This window comes from Rhinoderma darwinii, chromosome 2 (assembly GCF_050947455.1).
Source record: "Rhinoderma darwinii isolate aRhiDar2 chromosome 2, aRhiDar2.hap1, whole genome shotgun sequence".
Classification (NCBI taxonomy): domain Eukaryota; kingdom Metazoa; phylum Chordata; class Amphibia; order Anura; family Rhinodermatidae; genus Rhinoderma; species Rhinoderma darwinii.
In genome coordinates, this window is record NC_134688.1 from 461,538,254 (window position 1) to 461,558,764 (window position 20,511).

Here is a 20,511-nt window from a genome sequence, read left to right on the forward strand (position 1 = left end):
ATAAGTTGTCTTATACTGAGCCTCGCAGCGTGTTCTGTTGGATCAGGATAAGGCCTCATTCACACGAGCGTGAATCACATCCGTCTGCTGTGCAGTGAAACAACGCACAGCACACGGACCCATTGATTTCAATGGGGCCAGTCATGCATGCGTGATTTTTCATGCAGCCAGAGTCCATTGCGTGAAACTCGCATGTCCTATATTGGTGCGTTATCACGCACCTATACGCCCAATTAAAGTCAATGGGTGCGTGAAAACCACGCACCGCACTAGGATGCACATGCGTGTTCGGTGCGTGATTTGCGCATGAATTCAATTGAAAATAATAATTTAAAAAATATGTGCTTTGCTAGTGCGTGAATAACGCATGCCACTCGCAAAGCACGCTGATGCATAACGTAACACACACGGACCACATTCACGCCCGGTTTTCACACGTGTGAATCTGATACGCTCGTGTGAATGAGGCCTAAGAGTGTATATCATGTAATCGGGACCTCTTAGTAGTGCAGCCTCAGGCTTTGGGCCTGCAATTTCAAGCCAAGGTATATGTACAGCAGAAAACGTACTAGAGGGGGTGTATATCTCATGGTTTGGTTAGATAAAGGAATACAGGAAAGCTGGATTTCCGCAGCCAGCCTAGTTTTCTGAGGCTTTTGTTAATGTGTGTTTGGGGACAGGATTTCTATTGAATTGCCAATAGGATTGGTAGTGGGAGCGATCATTCCCTCCCCGCTCCAGTACAAGGATTTTCGCTAGCCCAGATCAGTACAGGTGAAGCTACTGGGCTCGTCACTGAGCAGAGAGGGACAGAGCCTGGGAATCCACACAAGGATAGTGTACAAAGCCTAATCCAAGAAACACTGTACTCATGGCTTATAATAGGTAGCCAGGTTTTTTGGATGCTGGATAAGCACTAGTTTTATTTTTGGACTGCAACAAAACCAAGGGTGATCTTTTAAACTTGAATGATATCTACGTTTTTATTGCAAACTGCGAGCCCTTCCCACCATGTGCACAGATTCAGACACTGCGTAGAAGTAAGATATTAAAGGTGTTTTCCGGAGGGATAAAATTGGTGGCATATCCTCAGAATAGGCCATCCATATCTGTTCGGTGGGGGTCTAACTCTCAGCACAACCGCCGATCAGCTGTTTTGAAGGGGGTCACGGCGTTCATGACCGGTTTCCGAAAGTCGGAGCCCCACCAATCGCATAATGATGGCCTATCCTGAGGATAGGCCTTTATTTTATCTCTACGGATAACCCCTTTAGAAACTCAGTTTTTCATATTAACATACTGCTTGTTAAAGATAACCTGTCACCTCCCCATACATGTGCAGCATGTAATGGGCAGGGCTGCACAAACACTGGGTCACTTCACTGGGTGCCGTTATATTTGGCGCCCGTTATTTAAATAACCTCCTGAACTGTCAATGGGGCGTGTACTGGCAAGGGGGCGTGTTACTATGACTGTGACACTGTCCAATCAGATATGGACAGTGTTACAGCAAGAGCTGGAGAGAGGAGAGAGTGTGCGTGAGCACGCGCGCGCACACTTTCTCTCCAGCTTTCAAGATCAGTCTTCTGCCGAACTGGCAAGGGGGCGTGTCTGCTACGGACAGTGCAAGCGCTCCCCAGCTCCTACACTGTCCGTAGCAGTGACACGCCCCCTTGCCAGTTCGGCAGACAAAGTACAAGACTGATCTCTCGCAAGAGCTGAAGAGATGAGAGCGCGCATGTGCGCTCTCCTCTCCCAAGCTCTTGCACTGTACGTAGCAGTGACACGTCCCCTTGCAAGTTCGGCAGAAGACTGATCTTGAAAGCTAATGAGTGAGAGCGTGCGCGCGCACACTCGCTCTATCCTTGCTCTTGCTGTAACACTGTACTCAGCTGCACAAATATGGGGAGGTGAAAGGTTCTCATTAATTCCCAATAACCAGTTATACTGGATCCTGTGTGGATCAAGAAGTATCAGATTTTTTTTAGAAACTAAATTTTTACAGCCAGCGTTGACTTTTTAAAAAGGCTCTGTCACCAGATTATAAGTGCCCTATCTCCTACATAATGTGATCGGCGCTGTAATGTAGATAACAGCAGTGGTTTTTATTTTGAAAAAACTATGAATTTCGAGCAAGTTATGCACAATTTTAGATTTATGCGTATTACTTTCTTAATAGACAACTGGGCGTGTTTTTACTTCTTTACCAACTGGGCGTTGTGAAGAGAAGTGTATGACGCTGACCAATCAGCGTCATACACTTCTCTCCATTCATTTTTAGCAGTACTCGCAACACCGCGTGATCTCGCGAGATCACGCTGTGCAGTCACATACTCCCACATTAACTTTACCGAAGTGTCTTGAGAGTGAATAGACATCACCTCCAGCCAGGACGCGATGTCTATTCACACTCCCGACACTTCGGTAAAGTTTCTTAGGGACTTACCCACACAGCACTTTACCGAAGTGTCGGGAGTGTGAATAGACATCGCGTCCTGGCTGGAGGTGATGTCTATTCACTCTCAAGACACTTCGGTAAAGTTAATGTTGGAGTATGTGACCTCACAGCGTGATCTCGCGAGATCACGCGGTGTTGCGAGTACTGCTAAAAATGAATGGAGAGAAGTGTATGACGCTGATTGGTCAGCGTCATACACTTCTCTTCACAACGCCCAGTTGGTAAAAAAGTAAAAACACGCCCAGTTGTCTATTAAGAAAGTAATACGCATAAATCTAAAATTGTGCATAACTTGCTCGAAATTCATCGTTTTTCAAAATAAAAACCACTGCTGTTATCTACATTACAGCGCCGATCACATTATGTAGGAGATAGGGCACTTATAATGTGACAGACTCTTTAAAAACGGACCTTGGATTTCCTGACCTGTCTACTTTAGCAAATCCCTGTATTCCCCATGAAATAATGACTCTGGAGGACCTAGTCTTAGAACTATGCTTTGCACTGTTCTTCTGTTATTCCTGGTAATGTATGAATACATTGTAAATCCGGTGTATCCCTGACCGTTAGTTCTGACCGTATTAGACTGTGTAGAGACACATGGTGTATGGTCAAGAGGATGGTAACCTACAATTTCCAGGAGGATTACCAGGAACACCACCATACGTAGTTCTAAGAATAGGTCCTCCAGAATTGATGTTCCTTGGAGAATATAAATATTTACCAAAACAGACCTGTCCTGAGAACTGACCGGTCCACTTTAATCTGATGTAAAGCCTGCCTTATTCTTTCTTAGATTAGGATTAGCTGCATGAACCCCTTTGATTTGTAATAACTGTCCCACACGTCAGTCTCATTGGCGGGATCTTGGAGTCAGAAGGAGGAAAACTATAACCTTTTTATCACCCCAGCCCGCTTGGCGTATAAATAATTTATCTATATAATTATGGATTTTATTAAAGCGCATTTTCCCTTAAGGGTATGTTCACACGGCGGGGGTCCGTAACGGCTGAAATTACGGGGATGTTTCAGCCTGAAAACATCCCCGTAATTTCAGCCGTACCGGCATGTGCAGGCGCTTGAACGCCGCGTCAATTACGGCCGTAATTAGCGCTGCTATTCATTGGAGTCAATGAATAGCGGCTCCAATTACGGCGAAAGAAGTGACAGGTCACTTCTTCTACGCGGGCGTCTATTTACGCGCCGTCATTTGACAGCGGCGCGTAAATATACGCCTCGTGTGAACAGACAAACGTCTGCCCATTGCTTTCAATGGGCAGATGTTTGTCAGCGCTATTGAGGCGCTATTTTCAGACGTAATTCGGGGCAAAAACGCCCGAATTACGTCCGTAAATAGGCCGTGTGAACATACCCTAAAGGGAACCTGTCCTGTTGAGAATGCATTTAAAGCTACAGGCAGCATGTTATAGAGCAGGAAGAGCTGAGCAGATTGATGTATAGATGTGTAGGAAAAGATTCATAAGAACCTGTCATTTATTGATCTAAACCTCTGCAAATTTTGAGTTGGAGTCCAGTGGGCGGTCCTACTCAGTGATTGACAGTAATCTGCGTGCACACTCCTACAGGAAAGGCTGTCAATCACCGTGTACGACCGCCCACTGGACTCATGAGTCTAGAAAGGGCAGAGATTATTTAGATAAAATAATTCAATATAGTCTATAATCTGTCGTCTTTGTTCATTCTATCTAGCTTTTTTATAATTAGATCTGAATAATTATTAGGGTATATTTAGATTGCGTTCTGCGTATGCGCCGATAATGCTAATCCATATATATAGGCATCTCATAAAAGAAAAAACAAACTTTGTTTACTGCGCCATATATCGTGATATTAACATGGCATGCGGCTTATTGGCTATAATCTTTATCTCTGGCCAGCTTTAGGAATACGTAAGGCAGAATACATTGGTGCACTCTCATTTTGGCACTCTTTTTAATATGATTAGGGACTACAAGTTTCAGCATGACAGTCCCGGCTCCATGGTGGTCATAGGGGTAAGAGTTGTCTAAATGCATACTGAAGGCTTTCTCATTGGCTAGGGAAGTCATGTCACATCCAAGGTTCTATGAATTTATTGTATGAGATTAGAAAAAACACAGCCAGCTTTCTTCCAGAAACAGCGCCACTCTTGTCCATAGGCCATGTCTGGTATTGCATTTAATCAAATCTAGCTGGACCGCAATAACAGACGCGGCTCATGGACAGGTGTGGTGCGGTTTCTGGGAAAAAATAGTCGTGTTTTTTTTCTTCACGTTATACACCATGTTAGAAGCCATGATGACATTTAACATATTAACCCTTTTCCTCCGTTTTTCTAACCCAGGTACCATCTAGCAAGCTGAACGGAGCACAGTCATGGCGCAATTTGCAGCTGCGCCATTTGGGGGTGAGTGGATTCGCTCCAGGGTTTTGTCGTCTTAGATGTTTCTAGTCCCCTATAAATGGTGACTGTAAGCAATGTCTTGTCTGTGATTTTTTTGGGGCTATTATGTGACTAATAGGAAAGAGGACGTTAAAACCCGTTTTTTGAAAATACCTCCTTATAGTCTCACAGCTGGATGGGGATTTTATCAATGAATGAATGAACCTGACTGTGCAGTTTGTATGGTATTCTATGGCCACCCCGATTACGATGAACGTTTTCCTGCCGGTGCGTTCTTGGCTTGCTGGCAGCAGTCCGTTTATCATCGCACATTATTGGGTAATAGCGCAGAACGTTTACTAATTTGTTTTTATTTTTTTAATAGGGAATTTAGACATCTGGGCAATAACTGTGGAGGAAAGAGCGAAACATGACCAGCAGTTCCATGGACTCAAGCCAACGGCTGGGTATATTACCGGTAATTATCCGGGATAAAGCATTATCTCGTCTCACACAGGCATCCGCAGCGTTACCACCGTGTAGTGACCTAAATGCTGGTACGGTGGACTGTATATGGACTTCTGCCTTTTTATATGGGAGGCTCCTGGCCTCCACGCACCCTTTTTAGGTCGTTGTTCACATGCGTTTTTGTGTTTTTTTTTTTTGTTTTTTTTTTAAATTTTGTCGATTTTGTGCAGGTGATTTTCCTGCCGTTCTACGGCGTGCATCACAAAAGCAATGCGAATGATTTCCAAAAAAAATACATTTCATTCAAAAAACATACAATTGGGCTCGATCACCTTCCCCTGGGGCTGAACGCAATAATTCCAGCGACACTGCCATTCTTCATAGCAGGGCTGGGAGTCTTCATGTGAGAGGTTGTTCCTGATCCAGAGCAGCCTTGATGACGGCCACATTTTCATCGGTTCTTGATGTTGGGGTTCGCCCTGAACGTTGTTTATACTCATCAGCTTCCCTTCCATCCTTGAAGGCCTTGTGCCATCTGAAAACTTGGGCCGATGACACAGCAACTTCCCCATCCGCTGTCTCCAGCATCTCGAAGGTTTCTGAAGCCGTTTTTCCAAGTTTCAAGCAAAATTTGATTGCGTCACGCTGCTCGACGCTCCTCTTCATTTTCGTCCGTGACAAGAGGGAAAAACAAGGGTGCAACTTTTAACGTACGAGGCTTCGAAAGGCTCAACTGAGGATTGCCCAGCCGTATACTTGAGATACCCAGACAACAACCTCCGTTACCGCTTTCCTCACGCAGCTCCAAAAATCATTCTCATTACTTTCGGGATGCACCTCATATATAGAAGCCTATGAAAAAAAAAAATGACACAAAAAACACCATGCACAGCGGCACTCCCATTCAGCCGCTGTGTGGGGACTGCAACGCTGCCGCATTCACATTTTTCAAACTAATCCTGACCGATCCTATTGATTTCTAATAGTGTCCATTAGGTTTGTCCGGTTTTTGACGGCAGGAATAGCAATACAGATACCGGAACCGGCGCCGCATGTCAGGAGAGCGATTAGGCACCGTTGTCTGTTTCCACGAGCAACCACAAACATTTTGCAAGCAGTAATTTTTCTTGGATACCAAAAATGGAACCCCGCCCTATATCTTACACCCCGGTTACAATGTGGTCTGTGTAAATATTTCTCACATTGTGGGTCTACAGACCAGTTATTGTAAAATAATCTCCTGTCTTTTACATCCTTCCCGTAATGGGATTTTTTCCTACTAATCTCACTCCTATCTGATTTAATCTGGAGGAACGGATGCTCTGTTTCCGAAAATTGCTCTTTCCGCCTACGTTCCGTCATTAATTTTAGCAAGTTCGTGCTGAGCTCACGGACTCCAATTACATTATCATGCCAATTACAAGGTGCCGTATGGGTTCCAGGCCTCTTCCCCTCTCCTCCATAATGGCCGGCTGGCGGAAAATGTTTGTGGATGCTACAAAAATAGAATTATCGTTACACAAATGAATGCCGACTCCGTCTTCATCATTTGGTCTTATTATATATTTCCATTGATTCTAGATATTTAAAAAAAAAAAAAAAAATACAAAATTCCTTTATTGATTAGGCATCCTTGGACCGGTCGAGCGTACATGTTTTTTTTTTTTTTTTAATAGGGCGGTGGAAATAAAAATGTGCTCGACACCTCTGGCTGCAGCTTATCAGGGGTACAAACGATTGTGTATGTCATATTACACGGCCCAATATGGGCTGTGAAAACGAGCGCCGATCACCTAGGCCGCTATGATCGCTCATGTATGGGGAAGAGTGATCTTTACTCCGATCGCTCGTATTACACAGATGTGCTGTCGACAATGATAATTATTGCATAGACGAGCAGATAAGCCGATGAACCAGCAATTGCCCAATCGTTGGCCAGGGTAAAAGGGCCTTTAATATTCCCATGAAGCGGATTCCCCGCTCTATTAGCCAGAGCGGAGAGACACCGCAAAGATGAGGGCTCAGTGCGACCATGGCTGCCAAATGCTTCAACCGGACAAGCCCAGTAGACGATCGAGTACTGTCAGGTCCTCCCGAGGACAAACTCGGGGCTCATGTAAGCAGCCATGTTTGGTATCTGGGTCCATAATACAGCGCCTATAGCGTTCTATTGGATAGAGGTCCATACTATAAAAAAATGGAGGCACATTGAGGTTTTGAATCCATGAGAAAGAACATGTGACGAGCTGTTACATTGGTATTCTTCACTAGATAAAGGCTGCTTAGATAAATTAGTATAAGCCGCTGCTTCCATTTCTAGCGTTGGCACTGGTACTTAGTCACACAGCATGCCCACTGTATGCCCTCTACTCAGCCCGGTCCTACAACTGCTCTCAGTGAAAGTATTTTAACTATATGTGAAGATTGGCACCAGGTTTTGTCAGTATGTAAGGCGCAGTATACAAAAAAGTATACAAAAGCAGTAGAACAAAAGCAATGCATTTACAATATTGAATGTAAGATGTACATGTGTCTACCTCTTCCAATGCCCAAACGTGATGTGAACAGAGTGGCCAGAAAATGAGTTCTCGCAGCTCACCGGTCATTTCTGGCACGTTACATGCTTGAAGTTCCGCCCTAACAGCACGGCGGCGTGCAACGGAAAAAGCAAAGGGGAGGGGCTTGCCAACATTTTACAAGGGCATAGAGTCCAGAGTCCTACCTTGATGGTAGCATTACACGTCCTGCAGCGCTGGAACGGTCAATGTAACAATACAGATGATGTATGAACTGTTGGGTCAGGCAGATTTTTATCCCGTTTCTTAGTATTGCACCCGGTATTGTCGTTCTGTTGGACCGCTCTACTTTTCTACTTTCAGGTGTCTCAGGCCAAATGTACACGATGCGTATTGTGTGGATTTGCAGCGCGTATTTTCATGCGGCAAATCCGCAGCGTAATACCGTAGCAGCCAGAAATGTCATCTCCAGTTGAAGATTTTATTTTTCTACACAAAAATTGGCCCCCCCCAGCGCGTATTTTAAAATCTGCAGCATTAAAATGTATCTTGCGTTTCCACTTGTGTATTGTATCTGACTAGTTTTAAAACAAAACACAAAAAATGCACCAGACTCCGCAACATAAAAACACTCCTATAACTGCATCAAAATGTAAAAGGCGCAACTAAAACCACATAAAAAAACAAAATGCGCTGTTAGGTGCGTATTTTACCTGCAGAATTACCTGCATTTACATGCACATTTTCTGCACCAAATTCCGCAACCTGTGCATGTGGCCTTATAGCTTACAAACTGTTATGAACGCAGAAGCTCAGAATTCTGTCCGGACAGCTGCTCAACAAATGGATCTCTGTGTTCGCAGCGATCGCTGATTTTAGTTTTTGTTCTTTATTCTTTTATTTTCTTTCCTTCTCTTGCAGGAGACCAGGCCAGAAATTTCTTCCTCCAGTCAGGGCTGCACCCCCCCGTACTTGCACAGATATGGTTCGTATCCTCTGCAACTTTATTACGGTTTTCCAAGCTATGGAAATTCAACACGACTATTATTATTTCTTGTTATTAGTTATTATTTACTATTTTATTTACTAATTGTTATTAGTATATTTTGTTATTTGTTGTTGTTGTGAAAAGTCAGAGATATGGAGCTATTCCTGCCCCCAAAATGTCATGTCTGAATTGGAAATGTATTTACAAGAACTGTGCGTCATCATGGGATCCATCAGAAAGGATTCTTTCTTTTTCGTTCGTTCTTTTTCTCGTTTTTTCTTTTTCTTTTTTTCTCTTTCTCTTTTTCTCTTTCTCTTTTTCTCTTTCTTGCTTTCTTTTTCGCTTTCTTTTTTTCTCTTTCTTGCTTTCTTTTTCGCTTTCTTTCTTTTTCTCCTCTGAAAAACAAGCAGCACAGCTGACTAGCATCTGAATGCTGGGGGGGGGGGGTTCATAATCGGGGGGGGAGGGGGCATAATCTGCACAACTGACTGGAGCATCCGAACACGGGGACATAATCTGCGCTTGATCTGAAGAATTCTGGCTGCTCCAATAAAGTCACCAGAGCTGCCGGATCTCGTCTTTCGTTTTCTACATCCAGTATTGTTGTGGCTCCTGTGATGTGAGCTTAGCTGACCACCATCCTGTCCTTTCCTTAGACCCCCTCGTGCCTCAGTAATATCACTCGGTACTGGTAATTCTCATTCACATAAATGTAATTAACAGAATAACAGGCACCACGGTGCCCCAGTAATGTCGCTGGCACCCACTGAACTGGCATCTGTGTTGGTGTGACGGGTACAGTAGCGTCCCATGGTCTGGCTCGGACAGCTGGGTCTGTGTGTGAGGCAGCTCTGTCTGATAACCAAATTGTACATGATTTTCACTGCTCCATTTGTAGTTGCTGGTGACCGGCCCGGCATCTTTATTCTCCCCTAGAGATAAGTGAAGTCCTGTTTCTTCCTCTTACAAGACATTACATCTCCAATCTTGTGCGGAGAAAACCATTTGCTCATGAGTGCATTTCTCTCATTAAAATTGTGGCTTATCCCTTTACTGGGAACCTGGCCAAGGATCTGCTGGAAATACAGCCTCCGATGAAATGAATTGGGCTAGCGAGCTGTAACGGCTGTGAGCGGCTTAATAAGAGACAGCACGGATGTTTTATGTGGATGGGGGATATTGACGACTCTTATTTACTGCTCCGCTGCTGATTGTTACTATGGTAATTTAAAGGGTTTATTGCTCCATTAACGCATATGGCGGCCGTATCATCTTAGTCCTCCGTTTTACATATTGGTAAAGAGAGGACCTGAGAGTTTGGCGCGCTTGCATACGCACTCTTCATTTTAGCACGTCGTTTCTGCCCAGACCAGCAGGTACTAAGCTTTAAAACTGTCCCATCAGGATAATCCATATGGAATATGTTACAGCGGTCTCTGCTCAGGGTCCCCTCTGTCAGCCAGAACATGAAAGAAGCGCCGCAGTGGAAATGTGGCGTGATCTGCAGCCGCCCTCATCGATGCCAGCTGATAGCTGAACCCTTTCAAAGGAGAACTTTTAGGGAAAAAATAGAAACCTTACCCTTTTATATTCAAGTCCTGCCCCATATTGACGTCTAAAGGCAGGCGGGGGCGCAGCAAAGTCTTTTTCATTTGAAGTCTTGCTTTTTGTCACCCCTGCCCAATACTAGGGAATGAGAATTGGTGGTGGGGGAGGGGGGGTTGGCTAAATCCCTGGCTGGACATGTCCGTCCCCCGCTGTTTCTTTTGCAATGAAGAGCTCGTCTTGCCCCCAGACTCTTTAGCTGAGGATGGGCAGCACCAGGAGGAGATGGACCCCTGTTTTCTACCGGACTCCTTCCTTCCTTGTCTCATTTCTGGATGTATTGTCCCTTTAATAAATATTAGTGTGTACTAAAAGCATTTTTTCCTAAATTCTACCCTTCTGCGTTTCCTGCCCTTGTCCGTGCGTACTTGTGTGTTCTGCGAGGTTATCTCATTTTTGCTGCAGTTTTCAGGAGTATTCCAGCACCATAAGGGAAGTTGTGGGTAGATCAGGCTGCGTAATTTCAATGATAATGTCTCACACTAAATTATAATCCGATTTACATGAACGCTAAGCCCCATAAATGACGTCCAAGCATCGGCGGTTGTGTCTTGTTTTGAATTGGTCACAGACCTCTCCTTCCCCCCCCGATATTCCTGATCCTCTTCAGGCTGACTCCATCCAGATTAGATTTCTAATCTAACCTTCGGATCTGGTTATAATAATCTATGACCAGCGTTACGGTTTCTACATTGTAGCAGTTTGTGCTTTTCTCTTAATGACACACAGTTTCCCACATTGGGCTATTAATTACCTTTCCCTACATGAGACGACTAATCTCCACCGAGGGAAAAAACATTGAAACAATTGCACTTGGAAAAGATGTTTCATCCAAATAAATAAAAAATTCTAGAATGGATTTATTCATTTTGGATTTTGTTCGCAAAAAGTGTGTAGTTAAAGGGGTTGTCAAGGCACAAGGTTTTCTTTTTTTTATACTGATTACCTGTGGATAGGTCAAGTCATCAGTATATGATGGGTTGGGGTCTGATACCAGGACACCGCACCGATCTGCTGCCAACGGGCACCGGAAGTTTTGCCATGGTCACTGCCGGAAGCAGAAGGCTCCAGTAGCGGTGTGAATAGAACCGGAGCTGCAGCACGGCCGCCATACTGTGACCAAAGCCATCCACTTCCGGCTGATCGGTGCAGGTGCCGGACCCCACCGATCGTAAACTGATGACTGAACCTGTGGATAGGTCATCCGTAAGAAAAACAGCCCCATGCCCTGACAACCCCTTTTAATGGGGTAATTCTACAATAAATTGTGATGGCATATCGATTAGATAATATGGCGTCAATGTCCGATTTGGTGGTCCGACCTCTGGTCCCACCAAACACATAGGTGACATATATGTAATCTTTACAGTACAATTTTAGGTTTGAAAGTGATGGATTTTATTTTTTATATTTATTGACGATTAGTGTTACTTAATTTTTTTGGGGTCGTCTTAAAGGGGTTGTGCCAAGGGTCCCCCGGTGATAAACAATTCACGGGGTATCCTGCTGCTGAAACCCCTTCCATAAATGGGCTGTAATCTGTGGCGCACGTGTTTATACTTTTGCAGCGCCCCCACAGAGATAATGAAGCATTACATACTTCCTATTGAAATCCGTGGGGTGTCTTTGTAATATGTGGGTTCTTTGGTACCTAAAGAGCAAGATCTATGAGTTCTATAGATAACTATGAGGTTGGGGTCTAGTAAAACATGTCAGAAGTCCAAAAAAAGCAGACCAGACATGAGGATATTGTGTAGGAAGGACCTGCGGGAGTGTTTGGATGACCAGATGTACAGTCCCGGTGTCATTGAAGGGGCCGGGAAGAGACGAATAGGGGGCTATTCAGCATACATCTTCTTTCCTGGCATTTTTGGATCCTTGTCCTTAGTTTTTCACTGCTTGCACTTGGTCCGGACCGTCTAGTGCCAGGCAGTGGTTCTGCGGACGATGAATGCTCACTAGGTGATGGCGGTTCTCACTGTTCTTTCCGTAATCCTCATTCTATTTCATGTTGTGATAAGTGTATATATTATTTGTTTCTAGGGCATTGGCCGACATGAACAATGACGGTAGAATGGACCAGCTGGAGTTCTCCATAGCTATGAAACTGATCAAACTTAAGCTGCAAGGTTACCCCCTGCCCTCCGCTCTGCCCACAGCCATGTTGAAGCCAACGGTCGCTATGCCAACTCCGGCAGGCTTTGGTTAGTATCTGACATTTAGCTTGTTGCTTTTAAAGTGAATGTCTGCCCATAAACCTATATATATTCTTTTGTTTTATCTAAATAGAGCCAAAATTTAATGCCGATTTTTTTTTTTTTTTTTTTTTTTTTTTTTTTTTTTTTTTTTTTTTTTTTTTTTTTTTTTTTTTTTTTTAACACTCCGCTGCCTGCAGTCAACACTCGATCTACGGCATACTGTTTATTATTGAGTTCAACGAGGCCGATTTACTATTCAAGATGCGGCAGAATTCTGAGCCCAAATTTATTTATTTGATGCACAAGGGGTGGGTGCGGTCTAGTGGAAAGGGGACGTGGCTTAATGTGCGCGTCAATGTTCCAAAATTGCTTCCTCCATAACGAAAATCCGCAACAAAGCAAAAGAATGGGGTTTACAAAATGTTAACACATTTTCAACTTCGCAGCAGGCCCGGTCTTCTGGAATTTTACCCATTGCAATGCCCAGACAAATCTACTTCAAAGTCTGGATGTAACAAATGCCAACTTCATGGAGGATTTGAAGGCCGTTTCCACAGTAGAACGTTCTGCTTGGTGTGCACGTGGCCAAGGGACAATACAGAATTGAACTGGGCGTTGTCTTTCCCCTTGTCATTAGGGTATGTCCATACAGTCTGACCGTGTCAGCGACATGCCCCTGTTGACAAGGACAATGGTAGCACCCAGTTCTCAATTTATTCGCAAGAGGGATAACTGAGGAACACCACAACACTGAAAATATGCTGCAGAATTGTTGTTTTAGGGAAGATGGGACCCGTACTCTATCTCTAGGACGGGGTCCCCTAAACCCCGTTCTAGCTTGTTGTGCTCATTCTGACTCCCAGCCACTTCCTGATTACATTGTCGGGAGTTACAGAAACAGCGTAACTCGCTGAGCTACGCTGTTTCTGTAACTCCCGACCATGTAATCCGTAAGTGGCCGGGGGGGGGGGGTTCTAGAGATAGAAGCGGGTCCCACCTCAGGGACCTGCACTTATCTGACATTTATGACATATCCTGTGGATATGTCAATGTTTCTGATGGGAAAAAAACACTTAAGGCTTCATGCACACGACCGTGCTCGTAATTACGACTCGTAATTACGAGCACGGGCGGCCACGGGCAGCCGGCCGCTTTTGCGAGCCGTGCTGCCATTATAAAGTATAGCAGCACGGCCCGTAAAATGAAAAAATAGAACATGTTCTATTTTTTTAACGGCACGGGCACCTTCCCGTGAGAAAACGGGAAGGTACCCGTGACTAACAAGTCTATGGGCCCGTTATTGCGGGTCGTAATTACGACCCGCAATAACGGGTGTTTTTACGGTCGTGTGCATGAGGCCTTAAATAGTGATTCCCCGATCTAGATCATTTTGAAGCTTGTTACCTGGGATACCTGTAATATGGTTGAATTTCCGAGTTTATTAACAATGGTGCTATGAAAAAGTCTTTCAGTTCTATAATATTCAATCACGTCTCAGTTATCTTGGTTTCTTACATGACTAGCAGGTCCTGGGTGACAAGTAATGGCTACCGTTACATTCCCCATAGGTTAGGCTGTCAGCCTGCTATCCAAACACCCAGAATACCATGTAAATCTGTATGGTTATGCTCCACAACAGTTCAGATTCATGTTCAATTCAAGGTATTTGGAACGATCCCGCTTATGGCTGACCCTATTGGTTGTCACTCTTCATCTTGTTAGATATGTAGAAGATCAAGATCACATTACAGTTGCAGAAAAGAAAATCTAAAAATGCTTCATGCAAGGGAAAAAGTCGGGTACGTAAATGTTCAGGAATTATTTTTTTTTGTCTTCTGTTTTAAAGGGACATTCCCGTCATACACGTTTATGGCAAATCCACAGGATATGCCATAAATGTCCGATAGGTGCCGGTCCCCGTTCTGCTTGGTGAAGCACCCGCCGCACCCAGGTGAGGAGTGAATGAAGAGGCGGCGCACGTGCCCGACTCTCTGCATTAACGTCTATAGGAGTTACGGAAAGAGCCGAGCACGCTTGCTGCCGTAACTCCCATAGGAATGGTAATAGGTGTGATCTTACCTCGGAGACCAGCACCTGTCCTGTGGACGGGCCATAAATGTGTGTGATGGGGATTAGTGTTCAGGTTGTCATGTTTTACTTTGGTTTTCACATAAGAACAGCTGATGCAGTTTAAAAGTTGGTGTTGATGTAAAATACGCTCCCAAAATACTTGTGTGGGTGTGCGGCTCACAGACCACCGTTCTCTGCCAAAATCAGTGGAAACTATGGGACCTACTGAGGAAGCCAGGTAAAATCTTTCCAACATTACTTCTCTGATTTACAGCATGGCGGAGCCGCCAGCCGCTCCATGAAAGTGCAGATGTTTGTAGGCGGCGTGTGTTTTCTTTTCTTGGTTACGACTTGGTCTACTTATCCGTTCACATTCAGACTAGGGTTGTCACGATACCAGAATTTGGACTTCGATACCGATACTTCGTGTAGTATTTGCGATTTCGATACTTTTGCCAACAGTAATAATAAAAAAAAATTCTTCCGTTTTCTGATGTGAGGCTCATGGTGTGATGAATTTTGAACGCGCCTCACATTAATAGTAATTAATCCAATCATGTTTCTCAGTCATAATGGGTTAATGTGCGAGGTACATGATGGGGTTAATTACTATTAATGTGAGGAACATGGAGGGTAAATTCATCGCACCTCGCGCCTCACATTAATAAGTGAATGAAAGCCGTGTTTATTTCATTTTTTTACAGCGTACACATCGTAAATGATGCAGAAAAATTGTTGTGCGCGGCATTACTAAATGTGTGTATTTTATGTATTGAGACTTATTTTAATGTTTATTGTAAAAAATACTTTGTTTTTACTTTATTTTTAAACTTTAATGTAGTGACATATATCAGATATGTGCCAGTACATTAGCCTGTGGACGGAAAGCACACAGACCTATATCAGATATGTGCCAGTACATCAGCCTGTGTACAGATAGCACACAGACATATATCAGATATGTGCCAGTACATCAGCCTGTGGACAGATAGCACACAGACATATATCAGATATGTGCCAGTACATTAGCCTGTGGACAGATAGCACACAGACATATATCAGATATGTGCCAGTATATTAGCCTGTGTACAGATAGCACACAGACATATATCAGATATGTGCCAGTACATCAGCCTGTGTACAGATAGCACACAGACATATATCAGATATGTGCCAGTACATCAGCCTGTGGACGGATAGCACACAGACATATATCAGATATGTGCCAGTATATTAGCCTGTGTACAGATAGCACACAGACATATATCAGATATGTGCCAGTACATCAGCCTGTGTACAGATAGCACACAGACATATATCAGATATGTGCCAGTATATTAGCCTGTGTACAGATAGCACACAGACATATATCAGATATGTGCCAGTACATTAGCCTGTGGACGGATAGCACACAGGCAGTTGTTAGGACATACTTGGGTATGTCCTAACAACAGGAAATATGGTAGGACAGCCCTGGGGTCCGTCAATAGACCCTAGGCTGTCTGCCCATATATGGTATGGCCCTCGATCGCGTCACAGGAATTCCCTGTGACGCGATCCAGGGGCATCCCCCCTGCTCATTTTCTCCTGAATGCTGCAGTCCGCTGTGATCGCAGCATTCAGGGGAATAACAGCGGAGATGAGAGGTTTCTCTGATCTCCGCCAGCGGGGCTGTGGCTGTGTAATACAGCCATTGCCCCGCTCCTGACAGGAAGTGCGTTTGCGGTCAGCATGAGGAGATGCGGCCGGCGCTGCACTAATGAGCGGCAGTTCAGGCACTGAAGACAGAACATGGGGGTGTTTTGTAGTGCGCCCGCCATGTTCTGTCTCCAGTGCCGCCGCTCATTCGTGCAGCGCCGGCCGCATCGCATCAGCCTGACCCCGCGAACTTATCATGACTCAGGAGCGGGGCTGTGGCTGAATTACACAGCCGCAGCCGCGCTCCCATACATTCATGTATTACTATACTGAGCTGTGCGGCTGCGCAGCTAAGTATCGAAATACAGGAAATAGCGGTATCGAACCGTTTAGGGATGCACAGTATCGAAACAGTATCGAAGTTTCGATGCACCGTGCATCCCTAATTCAGACGCCATTTTACAGTTTTAAATAGAGCATTATTCTATACGTTGAGTAACTTCCTGAGAACGTTACGTTACTTACCCTGTGTTACAGTCTGTATTATACTTCAGAGCTGTATTCACAATTCTGCGTGCTTCAGAGCTGAAATCTTCCAGCATTACATTCTAGTTTAGTCGACCATTCTAGTATATGTGTAGAGCTTTTTATGATTTGCATTCTGCGAAGTGTCCCCTTCACTGCAGAGGTCGTACAGTAACTTGGCATAGGAAAATATAACTGTCCCGTTGCATTATAGCTAAGCCATTAGGGGTGTGTCTGTCAACAAACTTGCTGATTGTTTCCAGTAGCAGCTAGTAGAATGGTGACTGCATTTTTTTTTTAATGTTACAACGGAGTTCCTTAGTCTGTTACCATTTAGTTTCTTTTAACGGGATCTCGGGACTCGGCATGTATCACTTTTAAGCAGCGCTCTGGTAAAAATGTGTTATCGGCCCACGTTTGGAAAGAACACCCAATGATGAAAGGTGGGGCAGATAATGCTTTTACCGGCCCTTTGTTGCCAAACGATCTTCTCCGATCCTGGACGCCGTTCTGTCACGTGGTCGTGCTGTGACTGCCCGATTCCTACGGCGTCTGTTGTGTGGACCGGAAGTCACTTACACTATGTATTCCTATGAGACATGTTGTTGACCCCCCTTCTTTGTAAATGAGTTCTGCCTGTCACCATTCATACAAGCTGCACTGTTTTGTGTTTTCCAGGTATAGGTGGGATTACTGGTATGCCATCCCTTGCTGCTGTAGCCCCTGTTCCTGTAGTAGGGATGTCTCCTCCTTTAGTGTCCTCTGTTCCTGCCGCAGCACCTCTGGCTAACGGAGCCCCAGCTGTAATCCCGGCTCTTCCTGCTTTTGCTCATTCGGGTATGCCGCTTATCACTAATCCTCACTGCAAATTTCCAGCTCAGGTTTTTTTTTTCAGTTAATACGGATCTGTATCTCGGCCAAGATCATCATCATTGCAGTAACAAATAATTCATTGTAGGAACTCGGTCTTGAGCTGTTTGTAATTAAAGCTGTTTTTTTTGTATGCGTGATTTTGAAACAAATTTACGACATTCATTACTAATGGTATAAAATCCATGAATGCCGTAATCACTTGATTAAACAGAAGAACAATGTAATTCACCACTTTAAGTGATGACGATTTAGAGTCACCGCTTTCTAAGTATACAGCTCCATGTATCTGTACTAGTAGAATATGATCTTCAGAACTTCTGGGAAGTTGTTAAAGGAGCTATATCAGAATAGAAAAAAAAGCGTTTTCCCAGAAACAGCGCCTATTTGCCTTCAGGTTGCATTTGGTATTGCAGCTCATCCTTCACTTTAGGCTGATCTTCCAGTTGAGGTGGGGGGAGCGCTCTGCCTCATGAATACAGCAGAATCATAACTAGAAGTCCAGTGAATTATTTTTTAGCCTCTTTTTGCCGTTTGGACACCTAAAAGAGTAGACCTGTCCCTGTAATATGCTGCTATTAAAGGAGTTTTCCCACAATTCCCAATATCGCTTTGTTTCTATTGGCCCCTTAGACATTGAGCAGCAGCGCGCGTATGCGACCAACGCACCATTCAAAATCCTCATCACGGTGGTCGGGATGGGAGGCCTGTTCTAGGGATCGGTGGGGGTCCCAGTGGCGGGTTCACCAGTGATCATACGTTTCTCACTTATCCTGTAAATAGGTGATGAATGTTAACCCTTTCAAGACCGAGCTCATTTTGACCTTCATGACCAGCCCCATTTTCTCAAATCTGACATGTCAATTTATGTGTTAATAACTCTGGAATGCTTTTGCCTATCCAAGCGATTCTGAGATTGTTTTCTCGTGACATATTGTACTTTATGTTAGTGGAAAAATTTGGTCAATAAATTCATTGCTTATTTGTGAAAAACACCAAAATTTAGAGAAAATTTGCAAAAATTATGATTTTTTCTCATTTTAAATGTATCTGCTTGTAAAACAGATAGTAATACCACACAAAATAGTTACTATTTTATATATTCCATATGTCTACTTTATATTTACATAGTTTTTTGAACATTATTTTATTTTTATAGGACGTTACAACATTTAGAACTTTAGCAGCGATTTCTCACATTTTCAAGAAAATTTCAAAAGGCTATTTTTACAGGGACCAGTTCAGTTCTGAAGTGGTTTTGAGGGCCTTATGTACTAGATAGACCCCATAAATCACCCCATATTAAAAACTGCACCCCTCAAAGTATTCAAAATAGCATTCAGAAAGTTTCTTAACCCTTTAGGCGTTTCACAGGAATTAAAGCAAAGTAGAGGTGAAATTTACACATTTTATTTTTTTTGCTGAAATTCATTTGTAATACATTTTTTTTCTGTAAAACAGAAGGTTTTACCCGAGAAATGCAACTCAATATTTATTGCCCAGATTCTGCAGATTTTGGAAATATCCCACACGTGGCTCTAGTGTGATAATGGACTGAAACACCGGCCTCAGAAGCAAAGCAGCACCTAGTGGATTTTGGGGCCTCCTTTTTTTAGAAAATATTTTAGGCACCATGTCAGGTTTGAAGAGGTCTTGTGGTGCCAAAACAGTGGAAATCCCCCAAAAGTGAGACGGTTTTGGAAACTACACACCTCAAGGAATTTATCTAGGGGTATAGTTAGCATCTTGACCCCACAGGTATTTTGCTATATTTATTGGAGTTTGTCTGTGAAAGTGAAAATCTACTTTTTTTCTGAAAAAAAATATATTTGCAAGGAATAAAGATTAAAAAGCACCCCAGAACTTGTAAAGCTACTTCTCCCGATTACGCCAATACCCTATATGTGGTACTAAACTGCTGTTTGGACCCACGGCAGAGCTCAGAAGGGAAGGAGCACCATTTGGATTTTGAAGCGCAGATTTTGCTGGATTGGTTTTCAGTGCCATGTCGCGTTTGCAACGCCCTGGAGTAAGCAAAACAGTGGAATCCCCCCAAAACTGACCCCATTTTGAAGACTACACCCCTCAAGGAATTGTTCTAGGGGTATAGTTAGCATTTTGACCCCACAGTTTTTTTGCTGAATTTCGTGGAATTAGGCCGTGAAAATGAAAATCTACTTTTTTCGGAAAAAACATAGAAATGTTTAATTTTTACAATGAATAAAGGAGAAAAATTACCCCAAAATTTGTAAAACAATTTGTCCTGATTACAGCAATACTCCATATGTGGTAATAAACTGCTGTTTGGACCCACGGCAGGACTCAGGAGGGAAGGAACAATATTTGGCTTTTGGAGCTCAAATTTAGCTGGAATGCTTTTCGGGTGTCATGTCACATATGCAAAGCCCCTGAGGTACCAAAACAGTGGAAACCTCCCAAAAGTCCCTTTAGGGGACTGGAACGAGCGATCATTAGGTCGCTGGTACAATACACTGCAATACTAATGTATTGCAGTAGAATGTCATTTTACAGGCTCCTGTAACAGCGCGATCGCTGTTCCTGTCCATTAGTCCCGGGTGTCAGCTGTAATACACAGCGGACACCTGCAGAATATGGAGCGGGCGCAGCGCATGAGCCCGCTCCATATATAACCCCCCGCACCACGACATGCTATTAAGTCGTGGTGCGCCAAGGCGTTAATGCGCAGCGGATGGTGCAAAGTGAAAATTACAATTTTCCACTGATGTGCCATTTTAATGCACAATATGTTGTGCCCAGTTTGTGCCACTGAA

The 20,511-nt window shown here is 43.8% G+C and overlaps 1 protein-coding gene across 5 annotated transcripts in view; it reads left to right on the plus strand.

Annotated features, from left to right (window-relative positions):
* Positions 1 to 20,511, plus strand: part of ITSN1 (intersectin 1) — a 151,572-nt gene that overhangs the window by 42,960 nt on the left and 88,101 nt on the right. For 4 of the 5 annotated variants that reach the window (XR_012881604.1, XM_075854575.1, XM_075854576.1 and 1 more), the window contains exons 2-6: positions 4,803 to 4,865; positions 5,227 to 5,319; positions 8,747 to 8,810; positions 12,462 to 12,622; positions 17,528 to 17,686. Coding sequence is in view for 4 of the 5 variants with exons in the window: in XM_075854575.1 (XP_075710690.1) it covers positions 4,835 to 4,865; positions 5,227 to 5,319; positions 8,747 to 8,810; positions 12,462 to 12,622; positions 17,528 to 17,686 (508 nt within the window). In the remaining variant the exon portion in view is untranslated. The remainder of the gene's footprint in view (positions 1 to 4,802; positions 4,866 to 5,226; positions 5,320 to 8,746; positions 8,811 to 12,461; positions 12,623 to 17,527; positions 17,687 to 20,511) is intronic. The other variant, XM_075854578.1, reaches the window with a different exon arrangement.